The 24101-nt window shown below is 42.6% G+C and overlaps 1 protein-coding gene across 2 annotated transcripts; it reads right to left on the bottom strand.

The window, feature by feature from the left end:
- Positions 1–276: 276 nt before the first annotated feature.
- LOC135511020 (GTP-binding protein 2-like) lies at positions 277–24101 on the bottom strand. 2 transcript variants are annotated; one of them, XM_064932475.1, is made up of 12 exons: positions 23698–24101; positions 18864–18890; positions 16123–16307; positions 15636–15744; positions 15268–15465; positions 14982–15156; positions 4798–5017; positions 3793–3928; positions 3659–3717; positions 3183–3354; positions 2839–3003; positions 277–2518 (listed from the first exon to the last, which is right to left on the bottom strand). In XM_064932475.1, the coding sequence occupies exons 1-12, from the start codon at positions 23908–23910 to the stop codon at positions 2333–2335; spliced, it is 1845 nt and encodes a 614-aa protein (XP_064788547.1). In that variant the 5' UTR covers positions 23911–24101; the 3' UTR covers positions 277–2332. The 2 variants fall into 2 exon arrangements, with proteins under 2 accessions (XP_064788547.1, XP_064788546.1); XM_064932474.1 differs by lacking the exon at positions 23698–24101 and adding an exon at positions 20357–21376.

Genomic DNA, 24101 nt, shown 5'->3' on the forward strand with positions numbered 1-24101 from the left:
GTTGCCTCTATGATGAGTGGCATTGCACCAGTCGTGAGTAATCAGGTGATCATCCCTTTCATAACACAGTGGTGTTTCAGTCGGTCTCTCAGTTTCTTGTGTCTTGCATCAGCTGAGTAATAGAAAGGGAGGCGGCTAACAAAGGGGAGGAGAGAGAACTTCATGGACCCATTTATTACAGCTTTTCACCAGGGCACCCTTCAGGTTAACAGCCTAACTACACCATTGAGGTGTAGAATCTATTTTAAAAAACAGACAAAAATGAAGACACATAAATAAATGTAACAACTTTTTATTTATGGGTTCCATAATATACAAACTGGATCTGTACATAAATATGTGGTACTTCACCCTCCAAACAATTTTTTTTTAAAGGAAAACAATCCTTGCATCCGTGGTAGAGAACACGTGACACTTGTTGGTGCTGGACTAAAACTGTCTGAACAACAGGTGAATTAAAATTGAGTGAAATTAGAAACCACTACAAATCTATAAAAAAACAAACATTACTTTGATGCAAAAATTAATTGACAACATCTGATCAGCTCTTTTCATATTTTGGTTCAAATAGTCATTTTCCCCTCTATGAGTAATACCATATGTGCAACAAAAAGAGCACATTTAGTTGCCCCTCTTAAATAGTTAATGCCACGTTCACGTGCGGGTTGGAAATAGGAAATTCAGAAATGTCCAACATGCTAACTGGTTGTAGATACACGTACCGCGTTCAACCAGTTAGCAAGTTGGACATTCCAGAGTTCTGAAGCACGTGAACGAGGCATAAATGAGCAAGTGATTTCTCTGCGTCATTCTTTCTAACATGCAATAACTTGACACTTTATATGGTCAACAGCAGACTTGAACAAACAAATTCAGCAATGAACACCTTTCCCTAATTCATCATCTAGATATCAAAAGTTGTTTCAAGGAGTAGCACCAAATCAAGTTGATTTACCTAAAAAGTTGTAAAACCCTGGGGGGTGTCATGGAAGGGTACTCCAAAAGTAGTTCCACTAGGCACTGTGTTTCACCCCTTCATAATCAGAGACAACAGTAACGTAAGGGAGAAGACAGAAAAAGACAACCTCGGACACGATTGCCGAACAGGGCAGTTTAAACGTAGCAGCACAAAGTGGCCGCTTTTTAAACAATAAGCAAAATCAAAAACACACAAAGTAGTCACTCTTTGGGAGAAATGGCTGACTATTCCTCAAAGACACTCAAAATGATCAATAAAATCTCAAATCATTGGAGTAGTTCTGTGAGAGAGTGGAATGGTGTCTATACTGTATGAACTATACTGACCTGAGTGACTAAAGCACTTGAAAAGTAGGTAGCAACACCATTCATTGGTTAGTCGGGCCATCGAGAGGCATTGCTGCGAGTTACAAACATAATTCTCAAACTGTGCCAGAGGAAGGAGAACTTTACTGGGGATGAATGTCAGTGAGAGCATTGGCCATCTTGGCCAGTTTATCACAACGTCAAGTTTCACCCATACATCACAAGCTAATAGGAAATGCCTCATCATAAAGTGCCAATGTGAACAACATATTCAAACATGGTATAAGAGGACTTGTCACTTTCAGCCAGGCACGGGGCAGGTCATACAAACCAGATGATGTGGGATTATGAAGTTGACAGAGGAGGCATAACAATTCTAACATCCTAGTTCTGTAGCTGCAATAGAAGAAAACTCACATTGATTTGCCATCACTCCTCTGTCTGTATTTTTAGCTTGTAAACATGCCAGACATCTGGTAACAGAACTCAGTGCCTTTTCAGGTGATAAATACCGGCGTCAGTGTGTGTGGATGCACCTGTGTACTTGTGTTTCAGTACATGAATGTATGTTTGAGTGAGAGGTGAGTGTGTGTAAGCACTTCACTCAGAGGTGTGAATCAACTGTGTTGAAGGTGACTGCTGCTTTACACTCATTTCCATAGATCTCTGTGCCTTTTGTAACCAGGTCTTCCTTACACCTCAACCTCACCGTGGTGACTGTTGCTAGGTGAACAGATGACACAGGAGAAAAAAATATACTCCGCTCATTAGTATCTAGAAAAGCACAAGGAAACAATCGAAATAGCAGTTCTTGAAAAGGCTTGAGAAAAAGTTTGGTGATAACAAGGCTTTGGAAAAACAAAGTAAAAGACAGAAGTTGAGGGAAAAGTCGGTTCTTTGCTGAGATGACAGGAGAGGGGCTTTGGAAGAAGCAGGAAGGCTGAAGACGACAGGAGAAAGAGACGGAACCCTCTCCTCCGATGTTCTAGATCCTGGGATCTAGCTGGGACGGCTGTGGTTCTCCTGATCCACTGGGCGGTTCTGGGTTCTAGGCCTCGTCCTCCTCCTCACTCTGTGAGGGCTGTGACCGGGAGACAGGCTGCAGCTTGGTGACCTGGCCGATGCCTTTGGTGGCTCCCTCTCTGAACAGCAGCTTGGCCCCCACCTTCAGGTACTCTGGGTGCTTAATGAACTTAAAACAGACCACTGCCTTCTCACCTGTCCTCAGCTCCTCCTGTGGTACACAGAGAGATGGATTAGTAGTTTCATGGAAGACTTGTATTGGTTTCATAGAAGAAGACTTGTATAGAATAGCAGGCTAGCAATGAGTAAGGGGGAGCAGGCAAAATTCACGCTATAATAAGGGATAGACATGCTTGATACGTGAAGTACCTAAAGTATAAACAAATATAGTACCAAACATTTTTTCATGTTCTAGTATCGAAAAAGTCCCGAAGTTTTGGTATACCGTGCAACACTGCTTCATAAAATGTTCTGTCTTTGACTGCAGGGTTTACCCAGACAGAGAGGATTGTGGTACGGTGGAGGACTGACCTTGCCGTGCACAGCCTTCACAGTAGCAGTCTGTCTGATGTTGCCCACGTGCACAGTGACCTGGAAGCCCTTGTGGAAGGTCTTGGCGTGGAATAGCAGCACGATCTCCGCCTCAAACAGCCAACAGATAGTGGGGTTCATCTCTGGACTCACCATCACCATACCCTGGGAGGGAACACACAGGAAGTACAGTCATTAAACACAATGAAACGGAAAAATGGAAAATATGTTGATATTACAAATTGAAGGCAAACACTACTGCATAAACCACGATGGACAGAGACGTACAACTCAGTTTCAGAAGCTTGGGTGACATACAAGTACACACAGTTTGAGCGTCTCACCTTGCGTAACAGCGAGCGGTCGAACGTGTCCAGTGCGAGCGTGGCGGCCTGGCCGGCCCTCAGTACCCTGCATGCTGAGCGGTTCCTCTGGATGCTGCACACTGTCAACTTGAGGAACTGACCGGAGTCTGTAGGACCCACAACCAGCTGCTCCCCCTCACGGCAGATACCACTGGATGGATGGAAAGAGATGGATGAGAGTTTGACAGACACCAACAGAGAGGGAGAGAGAAAGGATGAAGAGAGTTTGACAGATACCACTGGAGAGAGAGAGGGGGAGGAGAGTTTGACAGATACCAATGGATGGACAGTTAGACATACCACCACTACATACAACATGAGAGAGAGACACAGAGAAATGTAATAAGACAAAGAGGGAAGGCCAGACAGATGCTACTCTACAAGGAGAACTAGATAAGAAAAAGGAACATGACAGAGAGGACAAGACACCGAGGCTCCTATATCAGTGCACTGACCTGTATAGAGTTCCTCCCACCACTGTCCCCACATCAGGCACTGTGTAGATCTCATCCACCTACAGGGAAAGCACACACTGTCAAAACACACATTTACATGTATGCTATTCATTTACTGTGTGTGTGTGTGTTACCTGGAACTCAGTGAGCTGTTGCATGAGCTCCTCCTGCTCCTTGCTGTTGCTGAGTGGGGGGATGATGTTGAAGAAGACCTTGAGCAGATTCAGACTTTCCCCAGACACACTGGACACGGTGAAGATGGGAGTGATGCTGCACAGGAAACAGCACCACCAGTCAGTCACATGACCAGGGCTATGACAACGCACACCATGACCAACATCAAATGACCAATACAATGTGTACACATCATGATCATGACATTGCAAGTGTGTGTGTGGAGGATTGACCGTCACAATTTATTGTTAAAATGATAGGCCGCCTAGATCTTTCATTTAAAGACGCTTGCTACCTTCGGTCTCAACGTAGACTTGATCTGAAGCCATTCTTGTGATTGTGATGTTGCTATCCATTGGAAATGTTTGTTGGCCTATGTAGCCAAATTTTATCTATGATAGAATGTTTTCCATTCATGTTTTTTATATGTCCTATTTATATCTGTATATGTGTAATATTTATATCTGTTTATCTGTAATATGTATATCTGTAATATTCATATCTGTATATCTGTAATATGTATATCTGTAATATTTATCTGTATATCTGTAATATCTATATCTGTATATTTATTTAATTTTTTTAACCTTTATTTAACTAGGCAAGTCAGTTAAGAACAAATTCTTATTTTCAATGACGGCCTAGGAACAGTGGGTTAACTGTCTGTTCAGGGGCAGAACGACAAATTTGTACCTTGTCAGCTCGGGGGTTTGAACTTGCAACCTTCCGGTTACTAATCTGTAATATCTGTAATGTGCATCTGTATAATTTATATCTGTAATTTATATCTGTAATATTTATATCTATAATCAAGCCACACCCAGCCATGATTACAGACACCTGTGTGTCCTTTCAAAGTATATAAGCTAGTGACACGCAGTGTGTGTCATTATACCCTGATGAAGACAGCTTGTCTGTCGAAACGTTGGTCATTAAATTATTGCATCCGAGCTCCTAGTGTGTACCTGGGTGACTGAGCGAACTGCTGTGCAGCCGTGACGGCATCGTCAGCAGTGGACACCACCAGTGGCACCTTGTTGCAGCCGGGCTGTTTTAGGATGCGCTCTAGCTGCCGGACCGTGCGCTCCACCGTTTCGCGCTTACACAGGTCCACCTTACTGACCACAATGAAGATGGGCACCTTCAGAGCCATGGCCAGACCCAGGTGCTCCCGTGTTGTACCGGCTAGATGGGGCACAGAGAGGGAGGGCGCAGGTTAATACGAGTCATGTCCATACATTTCATTGATGTGTCAACACAGATCTCTTACGGTTAAAGAGTGTTATCAAGTGTTATGTATGGTGCAGCTTTTGGCTTCACTCACAGATTCAAAAAGCATGCAATCTGAAGCTTATTGATATCCATGTAGTTAAGTACAGTGTTGGGGTGCCAGCAGATGAGACTGCTTATCTAGAGTTTAAACCCCATAGAAAGAGACTGGGACATGAGGCCAGGTTAATAACAACAGGTAAACAAGCCATGACATGGGTTATGACTGTTATGTCATGGAAAGAAGTGTGCAAAGGTGAGAGCAGATAATACAAGAAAACCGAGAGCCCCGTGACATAACACTTTGACACTCAACAATTTGAGATCCCCGGCCATCTGATTTGGATATAGCCTACATTTACATTTACATTTAAGTCATTTAGCAGACGCTCTTATCCAGAGCGACTTACAAATTGGTGAATTCACCTTCTGACATCCAGTGGAAAGTTGTATACATATTTCACAATAGCTTTGACCCTAGCCATATGTTGGCTACCTCAAAGTTGATGAGGTCACTGTGCATGTTTTTCTGCTGGGTGTGACTTTGAGAAGGAACGTGAGAGAGTTGAGAGACTGGAGAATTCCGTCACATGCTACTACACGTGGACTCAAATCATCACAGTCTGATTCCATCACATAATCACATCACATAGGAACCCATTTAAAAACAAACACACACTGCAAATGTAATTAGCTGTCTGGAGCCAGACTGTTTGTACACAGTCATACGCTTCTTATCACTATACACTGAACAAAAATATAAAACGGAACCATTTCAAAAGATTTTACTGAGTTAGTTGATAAAGAAATCAGTCAAGTTAAGTAGATTGATTAGGTCCTAATCTATGGATATGACTTGACAGTGAATACAGATGGTCACAAATACTTAAAAAAAAAAAAAATAATAATAATAACTTTAAAAAAGTAGGACCGTGGATCAAAAACCCTGTCAGTTTGTAGTGTGCAGCGCGACACATCTCCTTCTCATCGAGTTGATCAGGCTGCTGATTGTGGCCTGTGGAATGTTGTTCCCACTCCTCTTCAATGTCTGTGCGAAGTTGATGGATATTAGAACAAGCTATCATACACGTCGATCCAGAGCATCCCAAACAAGTTCAATGGGTTCAATGATGTCTGGTGAGTATGCAGGCTATGGAATAACTTGAACATTTTAGCTTCCAGGAATAGTGTACAGATCCTTGCGACATGGGGCCATGCATTATCATGCTAAAACATGAAGTGATGGTGGCGGATAAATGGCACTACAAATGGGCCTCAGGATCTCATTTCGTTCTCTGTGCATTCAAATTGCCATTGGTAAAATGCAATTGTGTTCGTTGTTTGTAGCTTATGCCTGCCCATACCATAACCCCACCATTCACAACATTGATTTTAGCAAACCACTTGCCCAAACGACACCATACACGTGGTTAGCGATTGTAAGGCCGGTTGGCTGTACTGTCAAATTCTCTAAAACGACATTGGAGGTGGCTTACGATTAACAAATGAACATTAAATTCTGGCAATTGCATGCTCCCTCAAAACTTGAGACATCTGTAGCATTGTGTTGTGAAAAAATTGCACATTTTAGAGTGGCCCTTTGTCCCCAGCACAAGGTGCACCTGTGTAATGATCATGCTGTTTAATCAGCTTCTTGATATGCCACACCTGTCAGGTGGATAGATTATCTTGTCAAAAAAAAAAATCTATGCTCATTAACAGGGATGTAAACAAAATTTGTGAGAAATGTTTGTGCATAGGGGATCTTTTATTTCAGTTCTTTAAAAATGGGAACACCAAACTTCACATGTTGCATTTTATTTTTGTTCAGTATAGTTTAAATAAGAACTACAAAACAAGATAAGGAGAGACTACAGTTGAGGGAGAAACAGATTGTAGGCCCTATTTGCAGAGAAAGCATAAGGACACAAAAAGGAAGAGAAGAGGGAAGCAAGATCGAGCATGTAAGAGAGAGAGAGAGAGAGAGAGAGGGTTCAGAGTGGGTGTAGCCTACTGTGTGACACTAAAACATCACCTCAAGCTTCCTATAGTGTGTGTAGAAAAACACTGCTGCTGACAAAACACTGCTGCTGACAAGTAAACAAAACAACTATGGTTATGCTCATAAAAAATAACTATTTCTGTATATCAACAATATGTCTGTATCTTAAGCCAGTGTCTCCCTTATATTCATTTAGCAACAGTGGCCAACCACTGCTAAATTCTTGCCACCACTACAAAAAATGTCAATATCTATATATTTCTACAGTGACAAGCTTTTAAATGGATAGTCGTTAGCTCAATGACTGGAAGTCTATGGGAACAGCTAGCATGTCATTGCGCTGACACTAGTAGCAAAGCACCCCCCGGTGGGTGAAATGTGAGAGATGTATGGCTGGGTCTGGATATAGGCCACAGAAAGGTCAAGGGCACTGACCCACAACAGTCTGGCGGGACCAAAATAAACCTACCCTCTCAGCTGAGACAGATTGCATTTGCATGCTGGAAAACCAAACATAATTTACACTGTATGTGTGTGTTAGGGGGCAAGGCTACATGGTGTCATAATGAGCCAACTTATTCCTCTGCTTTTATAGGCCCCATCAAGAGGCATGTCTTGGGTCAACATGATGCCGCAACAGAGCTCTGTAAACACCCCCCCCCTCACTAAGCGGAAAGTATGTGTGTGCATGTACAAGCAAAAAGGCATGCCTTGAAAAGCCTGCAGCTTCGCCGATCAGCTGATCCATGTCAAAGTATGTGTGTCACTGTCAAATCAAACTTCAATTGTCACATGCTTCGTAAACAACAGGTGTAGACTAACAGTAAAATGCTTACTTAAGGGAGAGGTGAAGCTGGTTGGGAGAACGCCAAGAGTGTGCAAAGCTGTCATCAAGGCAAAGGGTGGATATTTTGAAGAATCTCAAATATAAATATATTTAGATTAGTTCAACACTTTTCTGGTTACTATATGATTCCATGTGTGTAATTTCATAGTTTTGATGTCTTCACTATTATGTAGAAAATAGTAAAAATAAAGAAAACCCTTGTATGAGTAGATGTGTCCAAACTTTTGATTGGTATTAACATCTGCTAACTATGTGTATGTGACCAATAACATTTGATTTGTGAGTGTGTGGGTAGACAAAAAGTGTGTTAAAAATACATTTTTTAAAAAGGTCAATGTAGATAGTTAACCAAATAGCTACTCGGACTACACTGAAAAAACAACAACAAATGAAACATGCAAAGTGTTGGTCCCAAGTTTCATGAGCTGAAAAAAAAACTTATCCCAGAAATGTTCCATACGCACAAAAAGCTTATCTTAAATTTTATGCACACATTTGTTTAAAATCCCTGTTAGTGAGCATTTCTCCTTTGCCAATATAATCATCCACCAGACAGGTGTGGCATATCAAGAAGCTGACTAAACAGTATGATCATTATTACATAGGTGCACCTTGTACTGAGGACAATAAAAGGCCACTAAAATGTGCAGCTGTGTCACACCGAGAATTGAATATTCACTTATCTACCTTAAGCTGTCTCCAACATCGTTTTAGGGAATTTGGCAGTATGTCCAACTGGCCTCACAACCGCAGACCTCATGTATGGCGTTGTGTGGGCAAGTGGTTTGCTGATGCCAACATTGTCAACCGAGTTAAGATGAGCGGGACAACATTCCATGGGCCACAATCAACAGCCTGATTAACTCTATGCGAAAGGAGATGTGTCACACGGCATGAGGCAAACGGTGGTCACACCAGATACTGACTTATTTTCTGATCCATGCCCCCCCTAAAAGGTACCTGTGACCAACAGATACATATCTATATTTCCAGTCATGTGAAATCCATAGATTAGGCCCTAATTTAAATTGACTGATTTCCTTATATGAACTGTAACTTAGTAAAACGTTTGAAATTACTGCATGTTGCATTATATTTTTGTTCAGTGTATTTATGGCTTAAGGGGTAGGAGCTGCTCAGGAGCCTTTTTGTCCCCGACTTAGCAGGCCGGTCCCCTTCTTATCCAACATTAATGCTTGACTATTGATAGATTTCTATATCTGGGCCCATCGCCAATATGGGCCAGCTTCTCCATGGTGTTTTGGCGGGTCACAGACAATGCACCAGACAAGGCCTATTCCTTACACAGATCCATTTCTCTGTTTTATAATTAAATTCTGTGCTCTGACGTTGCAAGGCGTGTGTCTGTGTGTCCCATGGATGGTCCTCATTCCTGACCCATATCCCCCATGACATTAGTCTGACTTCAGAATCACTACCTGGCTGGGCCAGTGAAACAGAGAGGGAGGTGGTATGGCAGGTTGTGTAACCTGTGCACATACCATAACAGACAAGTAAACACATTGCTGAAGGTCACTTTCCAAACAAACATGCCTGTGTCTGGTTACTAGTTATGCAAATGTAAAATGAGAGTATAAAGACAGCTCAGGAATTTGGTACATTAGACTTACAATATTTCCATGGATAAATCGATCAATGTTTTGAACTGTTTGGTGGACTATTTTGACCAACCAACATACAGTACCTTCGGAAAGTAAATCGGGCCCCTTGACGTTTTCCACATTCTGTTACGTTACAGCCTTATTCTAAACTGGATACCATTTTCTCTCATCAATCCACACACACACACACACACACAATGCCCCGTAATGACAAAGCAAAAACAAGTTTTTCAAAATGTCTGATAAAATAAAAAAAATACCTTATTTACATAAGTATTCAGACTCTTTGCTATGAGACTCGAAATTGAGCGCAGGTGCATCCTGTTTCCATTGATCATCCTTGACATGTTTCTAAAACTGGGGTCAATTCAATTGATTGGACATGATTTGGAAAGGCATACACCTGTCTATATAAATGTCCAACAGTGCATGTCAGAGCAAAAACCAAGCCATGAGGTTGAAGGAATTGTCCATAGAGCACCGAGACAGGATTGTGTCGAGGCACAGATCTGGGGAACAGTACCAAAAAATGTCTGCAGCATTGAAGGTCCCCAAGAACACAGTGGCCTCCATTTTTAAATGGAAGAACTTTGGAACCACCAAGACTCTTCCAAGAGCTGGCCGCCCGGCCAAACTGAGCAATCGGGGTAGAAGGGTCTTGGTCAGGGAGGTGACCAAGAACCCGATGGTCACTCTGACAGAGCTCCAGAGTTCATCTGCGGAGATGGGAGAAACTTCCAGAAGGACAACCATCTCTGCAACACTCCACCAATCAGGCCTTTATGGTAGAGTGGCCAGACAGAAGCCACTCATCAGTAAAAGGCACATGACAGCCTGCTTGGAGTTTGCCAAAAGGCACCCAATAACTCTCAGATCATGAGAAACAAGATTCTCTCATCTGATGAAACCAAGATTGAACTCTTTGGCCTGAATGCCAAGCATCAAGTCTGGAGGAAACCTGGCACCATCCCTACGGTGAAGCATAGTGGCAGCAGCATGGTGGTGGCAGCATGCTGTGGGAATGTTTTTCAGCGGCAGGGACTGGGAGACGAGTCAAGATCGAGGCTGAACAGAGCAAAGTACAGAGAGATCCTTGATGAAAACCTGCTCCAGACCGCTCAGGACCTCAAACTTGGGCGAAGGTTCACCTTCAACAGGATAACGACCCTAAGCACACATCCAAGACAATGCAGGAGTGGCTTCCGGGACAAGTCTTTGAATGTCCTTGAGTGGCCCAGCCAGAGCCCGGACTTGAAAATAGCTGTGCAGCGACGCTGCCCATCCAACCTGACAGGGCTTGGGATGATACGCAGAGAAGAAAATGGGAGAAACTCCAAATACAGGTCTGCCAAGCTTGTAGTGTCATACCCAAGAAGACTCCAGGCTGTAATCGCTGCCAAAGGTACCTCAACAAAGTACTGAATAAAGGGTCTGAATACTTATATTAATTTGATATCCATCCTTTTATAAATTAGCGAAAATGTCTAGATACCTGTATTTATGCTTTGTCATTATGGAGTATTGTGTGTAGATTGGGGGGGGGGGGTTAATCAATTTTAGAATAATCTGTAACCTAACAAAATGTGGAAAAAGTAAAGTGGCCTGAATAATGTCCCAATTAAGTAATTCAGAAGAAATCATACAAACTGTCTGCAACAAAAGCAAATCTCATGCATTTTAACTCCGTAACGGAAGAGAGCCCGTATTCACCAGCTGCAGCTGAAAAGTTTCCACCTGTCACTGTTCTGGGAGAAATAGAGGCAGGGTGACGCATGTCAGCATGGCCGAGTAAGTCACTGTGTTCAGGTTGCAGTCTAAGATCTGCCACTTATTGAAAGCAAGGGGGAGTATTTGTTTTTGCTCTTTTTACCCCAGCTTCAAACTTCACAGCATTTTAGACAGTACTTTGATTCTCTGTCAAATAAACTGAAATTTGGCGAACCAGTCGAATTTTAGCAACCAGGAAATGGCAGAGCAATTTCTGCCTATTGTAGCTTTAAGTAGGGAGGAAGAGGCGATGCGAGAGCATTTACTCTTGCCCAAAATCTGTCTGCATGATATAAGCCCTTTATTGGTCTATGAGAGAGGGTCAAGTTACGTGAGGCTTATTTAATCTAATAGACGTTTCATAATGTTTAGGCTATTACACAAGTAATGACATAAGTGGATACACCTGGCATTCTGGCAACTTTGAGAAAAATTACTAAGTTGTGCTGGTTGTTCACAAGCATATCTGGCCTCTCATTGGCTAGAATGGTCCCACCTGATCTCGCCTGCCTTCAAATCATTGAGGACATGTATTTCTATTGTTAGAGCGGTCACTCTGTTTATTTTGTCAATATAATAGATCTTTGCCCTAAGGTATTCAAATCATTTTAGATCCCAGAAGCAGCCAAAGGCACCTGACTGCTAGACATGTAGGTGAGTTAGGAGGAAAGATAAACATGTCAGGTTGGCCGAGCGGTCTAAGGCGCTGCGTTCAGGTTGCAGTCTCCCTTGGCGGCTTGGATTCAAATCCCACTTCCGACAACATTTTGGTTGTTCCTGGCAACTAAGAGTGCAAATCAATAGTGTCATACTAAATACCTATTGTAAATGTAGGAGTAACAGCCAAAACCTGAAACAGGACTAGAGGCTTTAACTTGGCAGGCTGCCTACATTTCCCTTGAGGCACTCAAGCTCACTCTGATATCCAGGCAGTAAAGTATGGTGTTGGCAGACAAGCAGATACCACTGCTTATCTATAGAGTTAGAAACCCAGAGAGAGGGAGTCTTGTTAGGACGTGACTGTTAGATATGACAGTTGCACATTAAGCTCAACATAGCAGGATGGCCAAGCGGTCTAAGGCACTGCGTTCAGGTCGCAGTCTCCCCTGGATGCGTGGGTTCGAATCCCACTTCTGACAATTTTTTAGCTAATCCTGGCAAATGACAGAAAAAAAATGGATCAAGTTAGAAAGGAAAAGGTAATGAACTATTCAGTAACCACTGAAAGATCATCTCTAAATAAAAAAAAAGTCTAAGCAAGGGTGCCGCCTGTGTGTCCGTTTCCTTTCCTTCCTTCGCTCACATATCAGCTATGTCCCGATAAAGCTATTTTAGACTGTCTCCTCTTCCTCAGTCATGACCACTGATCTGGAAGGACTTGAAAGGTGAAAGCAATATTAAGGACACCTAACCAGCCCATCCAAGTATTAGTACAAAGGAACAGAAAGGAAACAAGAGCAGAATGCCTTTGAAAGCCTTGGGACAGTGGTGAACATCAAGAATCGGAACCTTTCCTGTAGCGTCAGCACTGACATCCCAAGTGTCTGCTTACTAACTCAACAGGTGCCTGTCCGTTGGTGATCTACAGACAAGCATCTGTTAGGGGGCTCAGAGGAACGCCGGTTAGCCTGGGACTTGATTTGATTTTGACTGGGGGAGGGGCGGCAGGGGTAGTCTGTTACATAAGCCCAGATAGCAGTGCGTTTTTGTTTTTTTGCAGTGTGTTTGTACAGCCGTACTGCCCAGCTTGGAACTTAGCTAGCCTGCCAGCTACAGGAGAGAGAGAAGGTTGGACTGGAATAGATTGTGCAATACTCCTGCTTAGGGCTGTCCCCTACTAAAGAAAATCTTGGTCGACCGAAAGTCTGTTCTTCCCGAACAATCGATTGCGCAACATTTTTAAACATGTATTTTTCCATATATAAAACACACAGTACGCGCTTTAACAAAATCAACTATGTGTACTGAACTCGTCTGATGCTTTAAATGGTTTGAAGCATCAAGAGGGCACCAGAGATCTAGATAACTAGAAACAAAAAAACAACCAGACTGAACTATTTTCCTCCCACTCCTGTTGGCTTTCGCAAATTTCTGCCATTACTCTCCTGAAGTTGCCGGTAATAGGCTACACGAGGAGTCTGCAACCTTTCATGTTGAACGCCAATTTATTTGACAATTTCTACTGAGATGTATGACAGTTGTTTTCAAATGCACATTTTTGTTAGAGTTTCGTTTAATCTATAATAAAATCTTCATCTCTCAAAATCATTCATATGTGGTTAATCAAAATTTTATCGAAATCTAAATGAAAATGGTACAAACCTAAAAAGTAACTGATTGCCAACAAATAAAAACATTCTAGCCTGTAGTTAGAAAATATCCTGATTAAAAATACATTTCCTATGAATCACCTTGTTTCAGACAGGCCATGTGTCACCAAACTTGAAACATTGTATCAACTATTAACTTGGGCCAGCCCAAAGCTTGCACTAGCAAACTTGCAACATTGTATATATATTCTGGGACCTCAGTTTCCTGAGCTAGTGAGCACAGGACAGACACAGCTGTAGGATATTTGCGCAAGGGATAAGAAGCAGTGCTTGACTTGGGCAGGAGCTCGTCGGAGCTTGGTACCGGCACCTCAAATGTTCTACTGCTCGAGTTCCTGTTCCTCTTATAGAATATGAGCTCAAAAGTATTGTGGAGCTCCTGCACCTAAATAAACTCAGCAAAAAAAGAAATGTCCTCGCACTGTCAACTTCATTTATTTTCAGCAAACTTAACATCTGTAAATATTTGTATTTGTATGAACATGACAAGATTCAACAACTGAGACAAATTGATCAAGTTCCACAGACATGTGACTAACAGAAATAGAATGTCCCTGAACAAGGGGGGGGGGGGGGTTCAAAGTCAAAAGTAACAGTCAGTATCTGGTGTGGCCACCAGCTGCATTAAGTACTGCAGTGCATCTCCTCCTCATGGACAGCACCAGATTTGCCAGTTATTGCTGTGAGATGTTACCCCACTCTTGCACCAAGGCACCTGCAAGTTCCCAGACATTTATGGGGGGAGGAATGGCCTTAGCCCTCACTCTCCGATCCAACAGGTCCCAGACGTGCTCAATGGCCATGGTAGAACACTGACATTCCTGTCTTGCAGAAAATCACACACAGAATAAGCAGTATGGCTCGTGGCAATGTCATGCTGGAGGGTGATGTCAGAATGAACCTGCAGGAAGGGTACCACATGAGGGAGGTGGTAGCGTTGAGATTGCCTGCAAAGCTCAGTCTGATGATGCTGTGACCGCCCACCTCCAAAATCGATCCCACTCCAGAGTACAGGCCTCAGTGTAACGCTCATTCCTTCAACAATAAAGGCGAATAACTGACCTTTAGGAGGCATCGCCTGCCTTGGACAAGCACAGAGGCACAGCATTCATGTAAACCAGGGGAAGGCAACTAGAATTAGCTGTGGGTTGACAATTCTTTGCTAAAAACTTTGGGGGAACAAAACATTATAATCACAGATGGCTGGTCTTGGCCTGCGGGCAGCCTGTTGCCGACCCCTGACGTAAACCAACAAAAAGCGATTTTAACAAACAACCAGAGAGTCTGGGTCAAGTGTAGCAGTCAGACTCACCGATGCCCGTATTTGCACTGACCACAAGCATGGCAAAGTCTGGGCAGTAGCTGGTCAGGCCAAAGATGGTTGTCTTCAGGTACTTGTGGTGGCCGGCCAAGTCAATGAACGTGATCATCTTAGAGGCACTCTCACATATGTCCTCTGCTGTCCGCGACTCACTGTAGTTCACCACCTAAGGGACACAAGAGGTCAAAGGTTAAAAAAAGAAAAATCACAAGCCAACCTATTAGTGGTCATGAAAAGCCTTTTGAGAGTTTGGGACATGGCCAGTCCTTTCCCTCACCTCTCCTTTACTGTTGAAGCCAAGAATCTCAAAGCTGATGCTGGAGGTGCGTCCTGTCTGGATCTCATGGAGGTGTCTGAAGAGGTTGAGTCTGGCCCGGCCTCGCCCGTTATCCAGCTCACCCTGTGTCAGCACACCTAGCAGGGTGGACTTTCCTGAGTCCACGTTACCCAGCACAGCCACCCGCAGGTCCAGGAACTAAATACAAAAACACACATATAACATAGTATGAATGTTGACCTAGTCACACATAGCAAACTTATCAGCAAATGTTGTAGTAGTAGTAGTACGACAAGTAGTGACTCTCGCTGTCTACAGCCAATGTAAACACACTTAATGGCTTATGAGCTTCTCATGAGGTCACTAACCTGCTGGTCGTCTGGCACCTTCCTTATGAGAACCTCAGCTATCTTACGAGGGATATCAGCATCATGGTCCACCTCTCTCTCTCTGAGAATGGTGATGTCAGCCCCAACCCTTCAAGTCAAAAGTATATGAAAAGAGTCAATTACACGTACAACATCGGCCCAGAAATACTTCTGGTACAAGAATTGCACAAGCAATTTCATCACATCTTTTAAAAATATGAGTATACGAGAAGAGTAAGACTAAGACACTGCATCTCAGTGCTTGAGGTGTCACTACAGACAACCAGGTTCGAATTCCTACTATCACAAATGGCCGTGATTGGGAGTCCCATAGGGAGGCGCACAATTGGCCCAGCGTCATCCGGGTTTGGCCAGTGTAGGCAGTTATTGTAAATTATAATTTGTTCTTAACTGACTTGCCTAGTTAAATAAATTTAAAATAGATTTAAATTTTTTTTAAACTAAACAGTTGGTGTGTGGGTCGTACTTCTCTGCCATCCTGCCTAGGGTCTTTAGCGATGACCCCAGGTCTTCCTCTGATAGGCCCACCAGCATGCCGTTGTCATCGACACCAATCTGATAGACAGCCTCACCCCGCCCCTCCTGTAGTCGCCATTTCATCTGTGTGGCCAGGTGTTCAAAGCGGTATTGCGTGGGGTCGATCAGCTTCAGCTGTAGAGGGGGAGAGGAAGCTGAGACTAAAGAGCTGAAGGAATGGTATGGCTAATACCTCGGTTCAGGCAAATAAATGGCTAACGCCTCTGTTCAGGCCAATTAATGTTTCTAGTTTGCACTTTGCAGGTGGTGAAAATAACTAATACTGTAAGTAGGATGTCTTTGTACATTTGTTTGGAGGCAGCAGCTGCCCCAGGCCCTAAAAATGACAGTGCTAATCCACTGTGGTAGGACATGAACATGTTCGGGTTGCAGCCAGACTATTTACTGCTCTTTGGTCATAATACACCTTTACATACAGAACAGAAGAGTGAAACAAAGCTACATCCAGTCTTTTCCACGAGTGCCGGCTGTCGGCTAAACAGCCAATGACAGGCTCATTTTCAGCCAGCTACTTTTTCCATTTCAATTAACTAAGCTACTTTTCAAAAAAGTCAACCGATCCCTCTCCCGCTAGAAGAAACAATATACATCTTCTAGCAATCTATTGACTTTAAACATCAGCTATCTGAGCAGCTAACCGATCACCGCAGCTGTACATAGTCCATCTGTAATTAGCCCACCCAATCTACCTACCTCATCCCCATATTGTTTTTATTTACTTTGCTGCTCTTTTGCACACCAGTATCACTACTTACTCACCATCATCATCATCTACTCATCTATCACTCCAGTGAAAATCTGCTAAATTGTAATTACTTTGCTACTATGGCCTATTTATTGCCTTACCTCATGCCACACTGTATATAGACTTTATTTTTCTTTCTATTGTGTTATTGATGTTCATTCCCTGTGCAACTCTGTGTTGTTTCTGTCACACTGCTTTGCTTTATCTTGGCCAGGTCGCAGTTGTAAATGAGAATGTGTTCTCAACTAGGTTACCTGGTTAAATAACGGTGAAATAAAACAAAATAATATATATATATATATATATTTTTTAAATAGGCGCTTGTCAATCACAAAGCGAGCGATGACCGAGAAAAACTGCTTTGTCTCGCCTTCCGATACCTGTGTGTAGTGTGATTCGTCTGCGTTGTGGTTGGTTGAAGTCAAATTTCTTTACATGCAGTGGGAGAGCATGATGCTTCTTCATCTTCTCTGTGAGTGAATTTCATTTTACTTGCATATACACCTATACCTTTTCAGTTCGCAAGGTGTAAAGTATGAGCAAGTTGTGGTTTATACCAAAATGAATTGCTGCCATAGCAAAAAGTACAGTTGAAGTCAGAAGTTTACATACACTTAGGTTGGAATCATTAAAACTCGTTTTTCAACCACTCCACAAATGTATTGTTAACAAACTATACTTTTGGCAAGTCGGTTAGGACATCTACGATTTCTTATTTCTATGCAAACAACTATGTAGAGTCCCATATAACCCACCTCACATCCAGTAACAGTGCCTGGGGCATTGCATGCACTGAGTGAAGTGCTGAAAGATTCATTTTTAGAACCGCACCAGCATAGAAGCTGGTCAAATTTAGCCGGAAGTCTACTGAAGTTTGACTTTGTCCTTAGTTTCTTGGCTTTTTACATAATTTTGTTCACACACACACTAGATTGTTATCCAACGTTTGTTTGATCTTGATCAACTGCTACTAGCAAAGGGATGTCAGAGAATCTCATCTATCAGACAGACAAATCACACCGTTACCACGGTAAAAGGCCTGCCCTTAAAAAGTGTCAGCTAAATATTTTTCACACCCAAGTGACTCAAATATTTGAGGGCACATTGTACTTTATTGAGCATGGAAAACACCCAAAAACATTTATTCATTTGCAGTGTTTGCCCTATATTTTCGGGATGGTAAAACATTTTCAGTGTAACATTTGTGTAAAGTATTCAGATATAAAGTACGTAGAATTAACAATCACCAAAATAAAAACTAGACAGTCAGGGAAAAAAAATAGCATGTAAAAAGTGTTGGTCCCTCATTTCATGAGCTGAGATAAAACATCCTAGTATTTTTCCATACACACAAAAACCTTATTTCTCTCATATTGTGCACAAATTTGTTTCCACCCCTGTTAGTGAGCATTTCTCCTTTGCCAAGATAATCCATCCACCTGACAGGTGTGAGATATCAAGAAGCTGATTAAACAGCACGATCATTACACAGGTGCACCTTGTGCTGGGGACAATAAAACACCACTCTAAAGTGTGCAATTTTGTCACAAAACAAAATGCAACAGATGTTTCAAGTTAAGGGAGCGTCCAATTGGTACGCTGACTGCAGGAATGTCCACCAGAGCTGTTGCATGTTAATTTCTCTACCATAAGCCACCCACAACGTCGTTTTAGAGAATTTGGTAGTATGTCCAACCAGCCTCAACCACCTACAAGGACTTCCACATCCGGCTTCTTCACATGTAGTGATAAACTAGGGCTAGGCTATTCACTTGTAAAGTAAAGCTGAAATATAGACAAACAATGATGGAGGTAAGAGTATTGGAAACTGGAAGGCCTTCCATCAGCTGACAACTGCTTTCTCCAGTAATGAGTGAACAAAGGTGTGTGTCATGACACATGTATAACATTGTATTTCAGCTTACCTTGTACTCTATATTCCCCTCTTCAGCCTGAAAGAGAGGAGAGGACAGCATTGTTATGTTGGACAGAAGAGAACTGAGACAAATGGTGCCTACTGTTCTCTAAAAAGGCACAAAGAACCCCAATCTGACTGAAAGAGCAGTATCCAACAGTAAATTAATGGAGTGGGTAGTTGGAAGAACTTTAAAGCTGCTACATTTTTTCAACGAGCCATAAAAGAGTCTACATGCAAATAGAACTGTAAAGTGATGCAATGTTGGCTTAAATTGCTCTTTGAGTAGAGATTTCCTGATTATTCTGTGAACTAAAGACCACACACAGGCAGCCAATAGCATAGTCAATGGAAAAACAATAAGCCCAACATCATTGGTCACCAAACGGTCGATCACGATCGGCTGGTCATCTCCAAGGCATTCCTAGTCAATCGTCAAAATATTTCCGTAAAAAAACAAAACAAAGTGCTACTCGCGCTGTTGGCGGTAAGTAAACTCGATTCAGCTGCCCTGAGGCTGGGTAAGCGAAGTGTTCCCATTTTGTACCATCTCATGTGTCTGAAGGTACAAATCAAGTGCACTATAGGCCTACCGCTGGTGTCGGGAGTAGGCGTAAAAGAAAGCTACAGGAAAGTTGATACGGTGAAAAAAAAAAATGTTTTACCATGAATAGTGAGACTCAAAGAAAACAGCAAAGAGCTGCTGTTAAAAAATAAATAATGTATGAGCGAGTTCATGTTTGTTCTTATTCAGCACTGTCACTTTTTATTCAACCATAAAATGTGTGTTCTTCCTACATCCACTTGAGCTATAACCAGCACTGCAGCTGTACTGAATGAGTAGGAAAATGTATTGATGGGTTTGCGTTATTATTAGCAGTTTGTGTCTTAATATCAAGGAATATTTCACTTTCTCTGCCCATAAGAGTAACATGAATTTGTGCACGAGGTAGAAATAATCCGGTGCGTCTCGAGTTTCAATCAACTGGAAGGCTGTCGCTTTTTGGTCAGTGTCAGCAGAGGAAAGGGAAGTGGACCCTCAGTCTGCTACTCTCTCCCTCCACTGAGACTGACCATCAGTCCAGTAAAATAAAAACAAAAATATTTTAATGTATGTTCACTTAGCTGTACCTCACAAGTAATACAACAACTGTTCTATTACTGGTGCGATCATATAGCCTACCTCAAATCTTGAAATATATATATTTTTAAAAATGGTTCGAACAATGCATTGGCAGGACAAGTCAAGCAAAGCCAATATGCAGTGAATGTATTGGGCCGATAGCCTACTGCACAAGCCTCATTGTTACAGTAATGTTTTAATAGGGTAATGTTGTAAAAGGCTTACATTTAAGTCATGTTAATAAATAAAAAATCTGAGTGGTAGATCTCAGCTTGCATTTTTACTCAGAAAGTGATCTTGACTCAGAAAATGTTGACCACTGCCCTACATAATGGCCATGACAGACCACTGACATTCCTGTCTTGCAGGAAATCACGCACATAATGAGCAATATGGCTGGTGGCATTGTCATGCTGGAGGGTCATGTCAGGATGAGCCTGCAGGAAGGGTACCACATGAGGGAGGAGGAGGTCTTCCCTGTAACGCACAGCGTTGAGATTGCCTGCAAAGCTATGTCCGATGATGCTGTGACCGCCCACCTCCAAATCGATCCCGTTCCAGAGTACAGGCCTCAGTGTAACGCTCATTCCTTTGACGATAAAAGCGAATCCGAACATCACCCCTGTAGAGACAAAAACGCGACCCGTCAGTGAAGAGCACTTTTTGCCAGTCCTGTCTGGTCCAGCGACGGTGGGTTCGTGCTCATAGGCGACGTTGTTGCCTGGTGAGGACCTGCCTTACAATAGGCCTACAAGCTCTCAGTCCAGCCTCTCTCGGCCTATTACGGACAGTCTAGGTACTGATGGAGGGATTGTGCATTCCTGGTGCAACTCGGGCAGTTGTTGCCATCATGTACCTGTCCCGCAGGTGTGATGTTTGGATGTACCGATCGTGTGCAGGTGTTGTTACACGTTGTCTGCCATTGCGAGGACGATCAGCTGTCCTTCCCATCTCCCTGTAGCGCTGTCTTAGGCTTCTCACATTACATTGCAATGTATTGCCATGGTCACATCTGCAGTCCTCATGCGTCCTTGCAGCATGCTTAAGGCACGTTCATGCAGATGAGCAGGGACCCTGGGCATTTTTCAGAGGCAGTAGAAAGGCCTCTTCAGCGTCCTAAGTTTTCATAACGGTGACCTCAATTTCCTACCGTTTGTCAGCTGTTAGTGTCTTAAAGACTGTTCCACAGGTGTATGTTCATTAATTGTTCATGGTTCATTGAACATGCATGGGAAACAGTGTTTAAACCCTTTACAATAAAGATCTGTTAAGTTATGGATTTTGACGAATTGTATTTGAAAGACAGGATCCTGAAAAGGGAAGTTTATTGTTTTGCTCTCAGTGAGTGAGTGAGTGGGGAGAGAGGAGATGCATACAGTGCCTTGCGAAAGTATTCGGCCCCCTTGAACTTTGCGACCTTTTGCCACATTTCAGGCTTCAAACATAAAGATATAAAACTGTATTTTTTTTATGAAGAATCAACAAGTGGGACACAATCATGAAGTGGAACAACATTTATTGGATATTTCATTCCCCGAATCAAAAACTGAAAAATTGGGCGTGCAAAATTATTCAGCCCCCTTAATTTAATACTTTGTAGCGCCACCTTTTGCTGCGATTACAGCTGTAAGTCGCTTGGGGTATGTCTCTATCAGTTTTGCACATCGAGAGACTGAAATTTTTTCCCATTCCTCCTTGCAAAACAGCTCGAGCTCAGTGAGGCTGGATGGAGAGCATTTGTGAACAGCAGTTTTCAGTTCTGTCCAGAGATTCTCGATTGGATTCAGGTCTGGACTTTGACTTGGCCATTCTAACACCTGCATATGTTTATTTTTGAACCATTCCATTGTAGATTTTGCTTTATGTTTTGGATCATTGTCTTGTTGGAAGACAAATCTCCGTCCCAGTCTCAGGTCTTTTGCAGACTCCATCAGGTTTTCTTCCAGAATGGTCCTATATTTGGCTCCATCCATCTTCCCATCAATTTGAACCATCTTCCCTGTCCCTGCTGAAGAAAAGCAGGCCCAAACCATGATGCTGCCACCACCATGTTTGACAGTGGGGATGGGGTGGTCAGGGTGATGAGCTGTGTTGCTTTTACACCAAACATAACATTTTGCATTGTTGCCAAAAAGTTCAATTTTGGTTTCATCTGACCAGAGCACCTTCTTCCACATGTTTGGTGTGTCTCCCAGGTGGCTTGTGGCAAACTTTAAACTACACTTTTTATGGATATCTTTAAGAAATGGCTTTCTTCTTGCCACTCTTCCATAAAGGCCAGATTTGTGCAATATACGACTGATTGTTGTCCTATGGACAGAGTCTCCCACCTCAGCTGTAGATCTCTGCAGTTCATCCAGAGTGATCATGGGCCTCTTGGCTGCATCTCTGATCAGTCTTCTCCTTGTATGAACTGAAAGTTTAGAGGGACGGCCAGGTCTTGGTAGATTTCCAGTGGTCTGATACTCCCATTTCAATATTATCGCTTGCACAGTGCTCCTTGGGATGTTTAAAGCTTGGGAAATCTTTTTGTATCCAAATCCGGCTTTAAACCTCTTCACAACAGTATCTCGGACCTGCCTGGTGTGTTCCTTGTTCTTCATGATGCGCTTTTAACGGACCTCTGAGACTATCACAGTGCAGGTGCATTTATACGGAGACTTGATTACACACAGGTGGATTGTATTTATCATCATTAGTCATTTAGGACAACATTGGATCATTCAGAGATCCTCACTGAACTTCTGAAGAGAGTTTGCTGCACTGAAAGTAAAGGGGCTGAATAATTTTGCATGCCCAAATTTTTCAGTTATTGATTTGTTAAAAAAGTTTGAAATATCCAATAAATGTCGTTCCACTTCATGAGTGTCCCACTTGTTGTTGATTCTTCACAAAAAGATACAGTTTTATATATTTATGTTTGAAGCCTGAAATGTGGCAAAAGGTCGCAAAGTTCAAGGGGGCCGAATACTTTTGCAAGGCACTGTAAATACACACACAGCAGCCCAAGTTCAAGTCCATGGGAAAGAAAGCTAAAAGACTAAGTAATAAACTATAGCTAATTATTATGTGAGGAGGCTCTATTCTATCGAAATCTCTCTGGGGGAGAAAGCAATTAATCAGCTCTGCAGAGGATTTCAGTGGCGTCTGCCTTTGCTTCAGTCCTCTACACTCAGCAGGCGAGGCACGCCGTCCCTTTGCTATTTACAAACACAGCTGTTCCAGATTTTTTGGGCTAGCTAGCTAGTAACGTTAGTCAACAAACCATTGGACACAATTATACAAATTATTAAAACGGGGCGATTTGGCTAACTTGGCTATAGTAGTTTTACTGCAACTATTCAGTTCAATAAACAACCAACGCTGCTACAATGTATTTTGTACAGCCAGCTAACATAACTAGCTAGATATAGCTACCTGCTACGTGTCACTGCAGCTGAAGCCAGGAAGCTAGCAAATAGTGTAAACATTACTTTCTGCTTGCAGACACTTGCTTCAAACGGTCAGTCAGTTCACAAGAACTTCCAACAGAAGATGGTTACAAACATGTTTTTGGACAATATGCATGCATACAAGTATGGTATGCACAAACAAATTGTAAGAGTTTTAGAAAGTAATTGGCGGGTAATAATCTTGCAAGCCATTTCTCGTTAGTCAGCTAGCTAACGTTAGCTAGCTACTGTACCACCCAATTGCAGGCTACCGAAGCATATCTGCTTACCTCTGGGGGTAGATTAGCCGGGGGAAGATATGGGGGGTTATTGCTTTGTTTGGAGTTTCGGGATGACCGACTCTTAGCTTTTTTGGCATTCTTCAAAGACTTTTTAGAACTCATTCCGAAGCCATTCCCCGAACTAACGTTAGATCCAACTCCTTGGCAACCAGACTTCTGCCCGGAACCTGAACCAAAAAGCTCTGATACCCGCGAATCCATTACTTCGGAACCGTGTGTACGCTAGCTATGTACGATTTTAAATAGAAAACGTCCTAAAACCGAGACATTCAAGCGTATTTTTAATGGGGAGAGTTTCAAAAAATGTTTTAAAAAAAAGCGAGAGCAACTCAACTGCCAGCTGGTTATGGTTTCTGCCCCCACTACAAAGTGGACAATAACAACTCCGCGTC

The sequence above is a fragment of the Oncorhynchus masou genome, chromosome 23, assembly GCF_036934945.1.
Source record: "Oncorhynchus masou masou isolate Uvic2021 chromosome 23, UVic_Omas_1.1, whole genome shotgun sequence".
Lineage (NCBI taxonomy): Eukaryota > Metazoa > Chordata > Actinopteri > Salmoniformes > Salmonidae > Oncorhynchus > Oncorhynchus masou.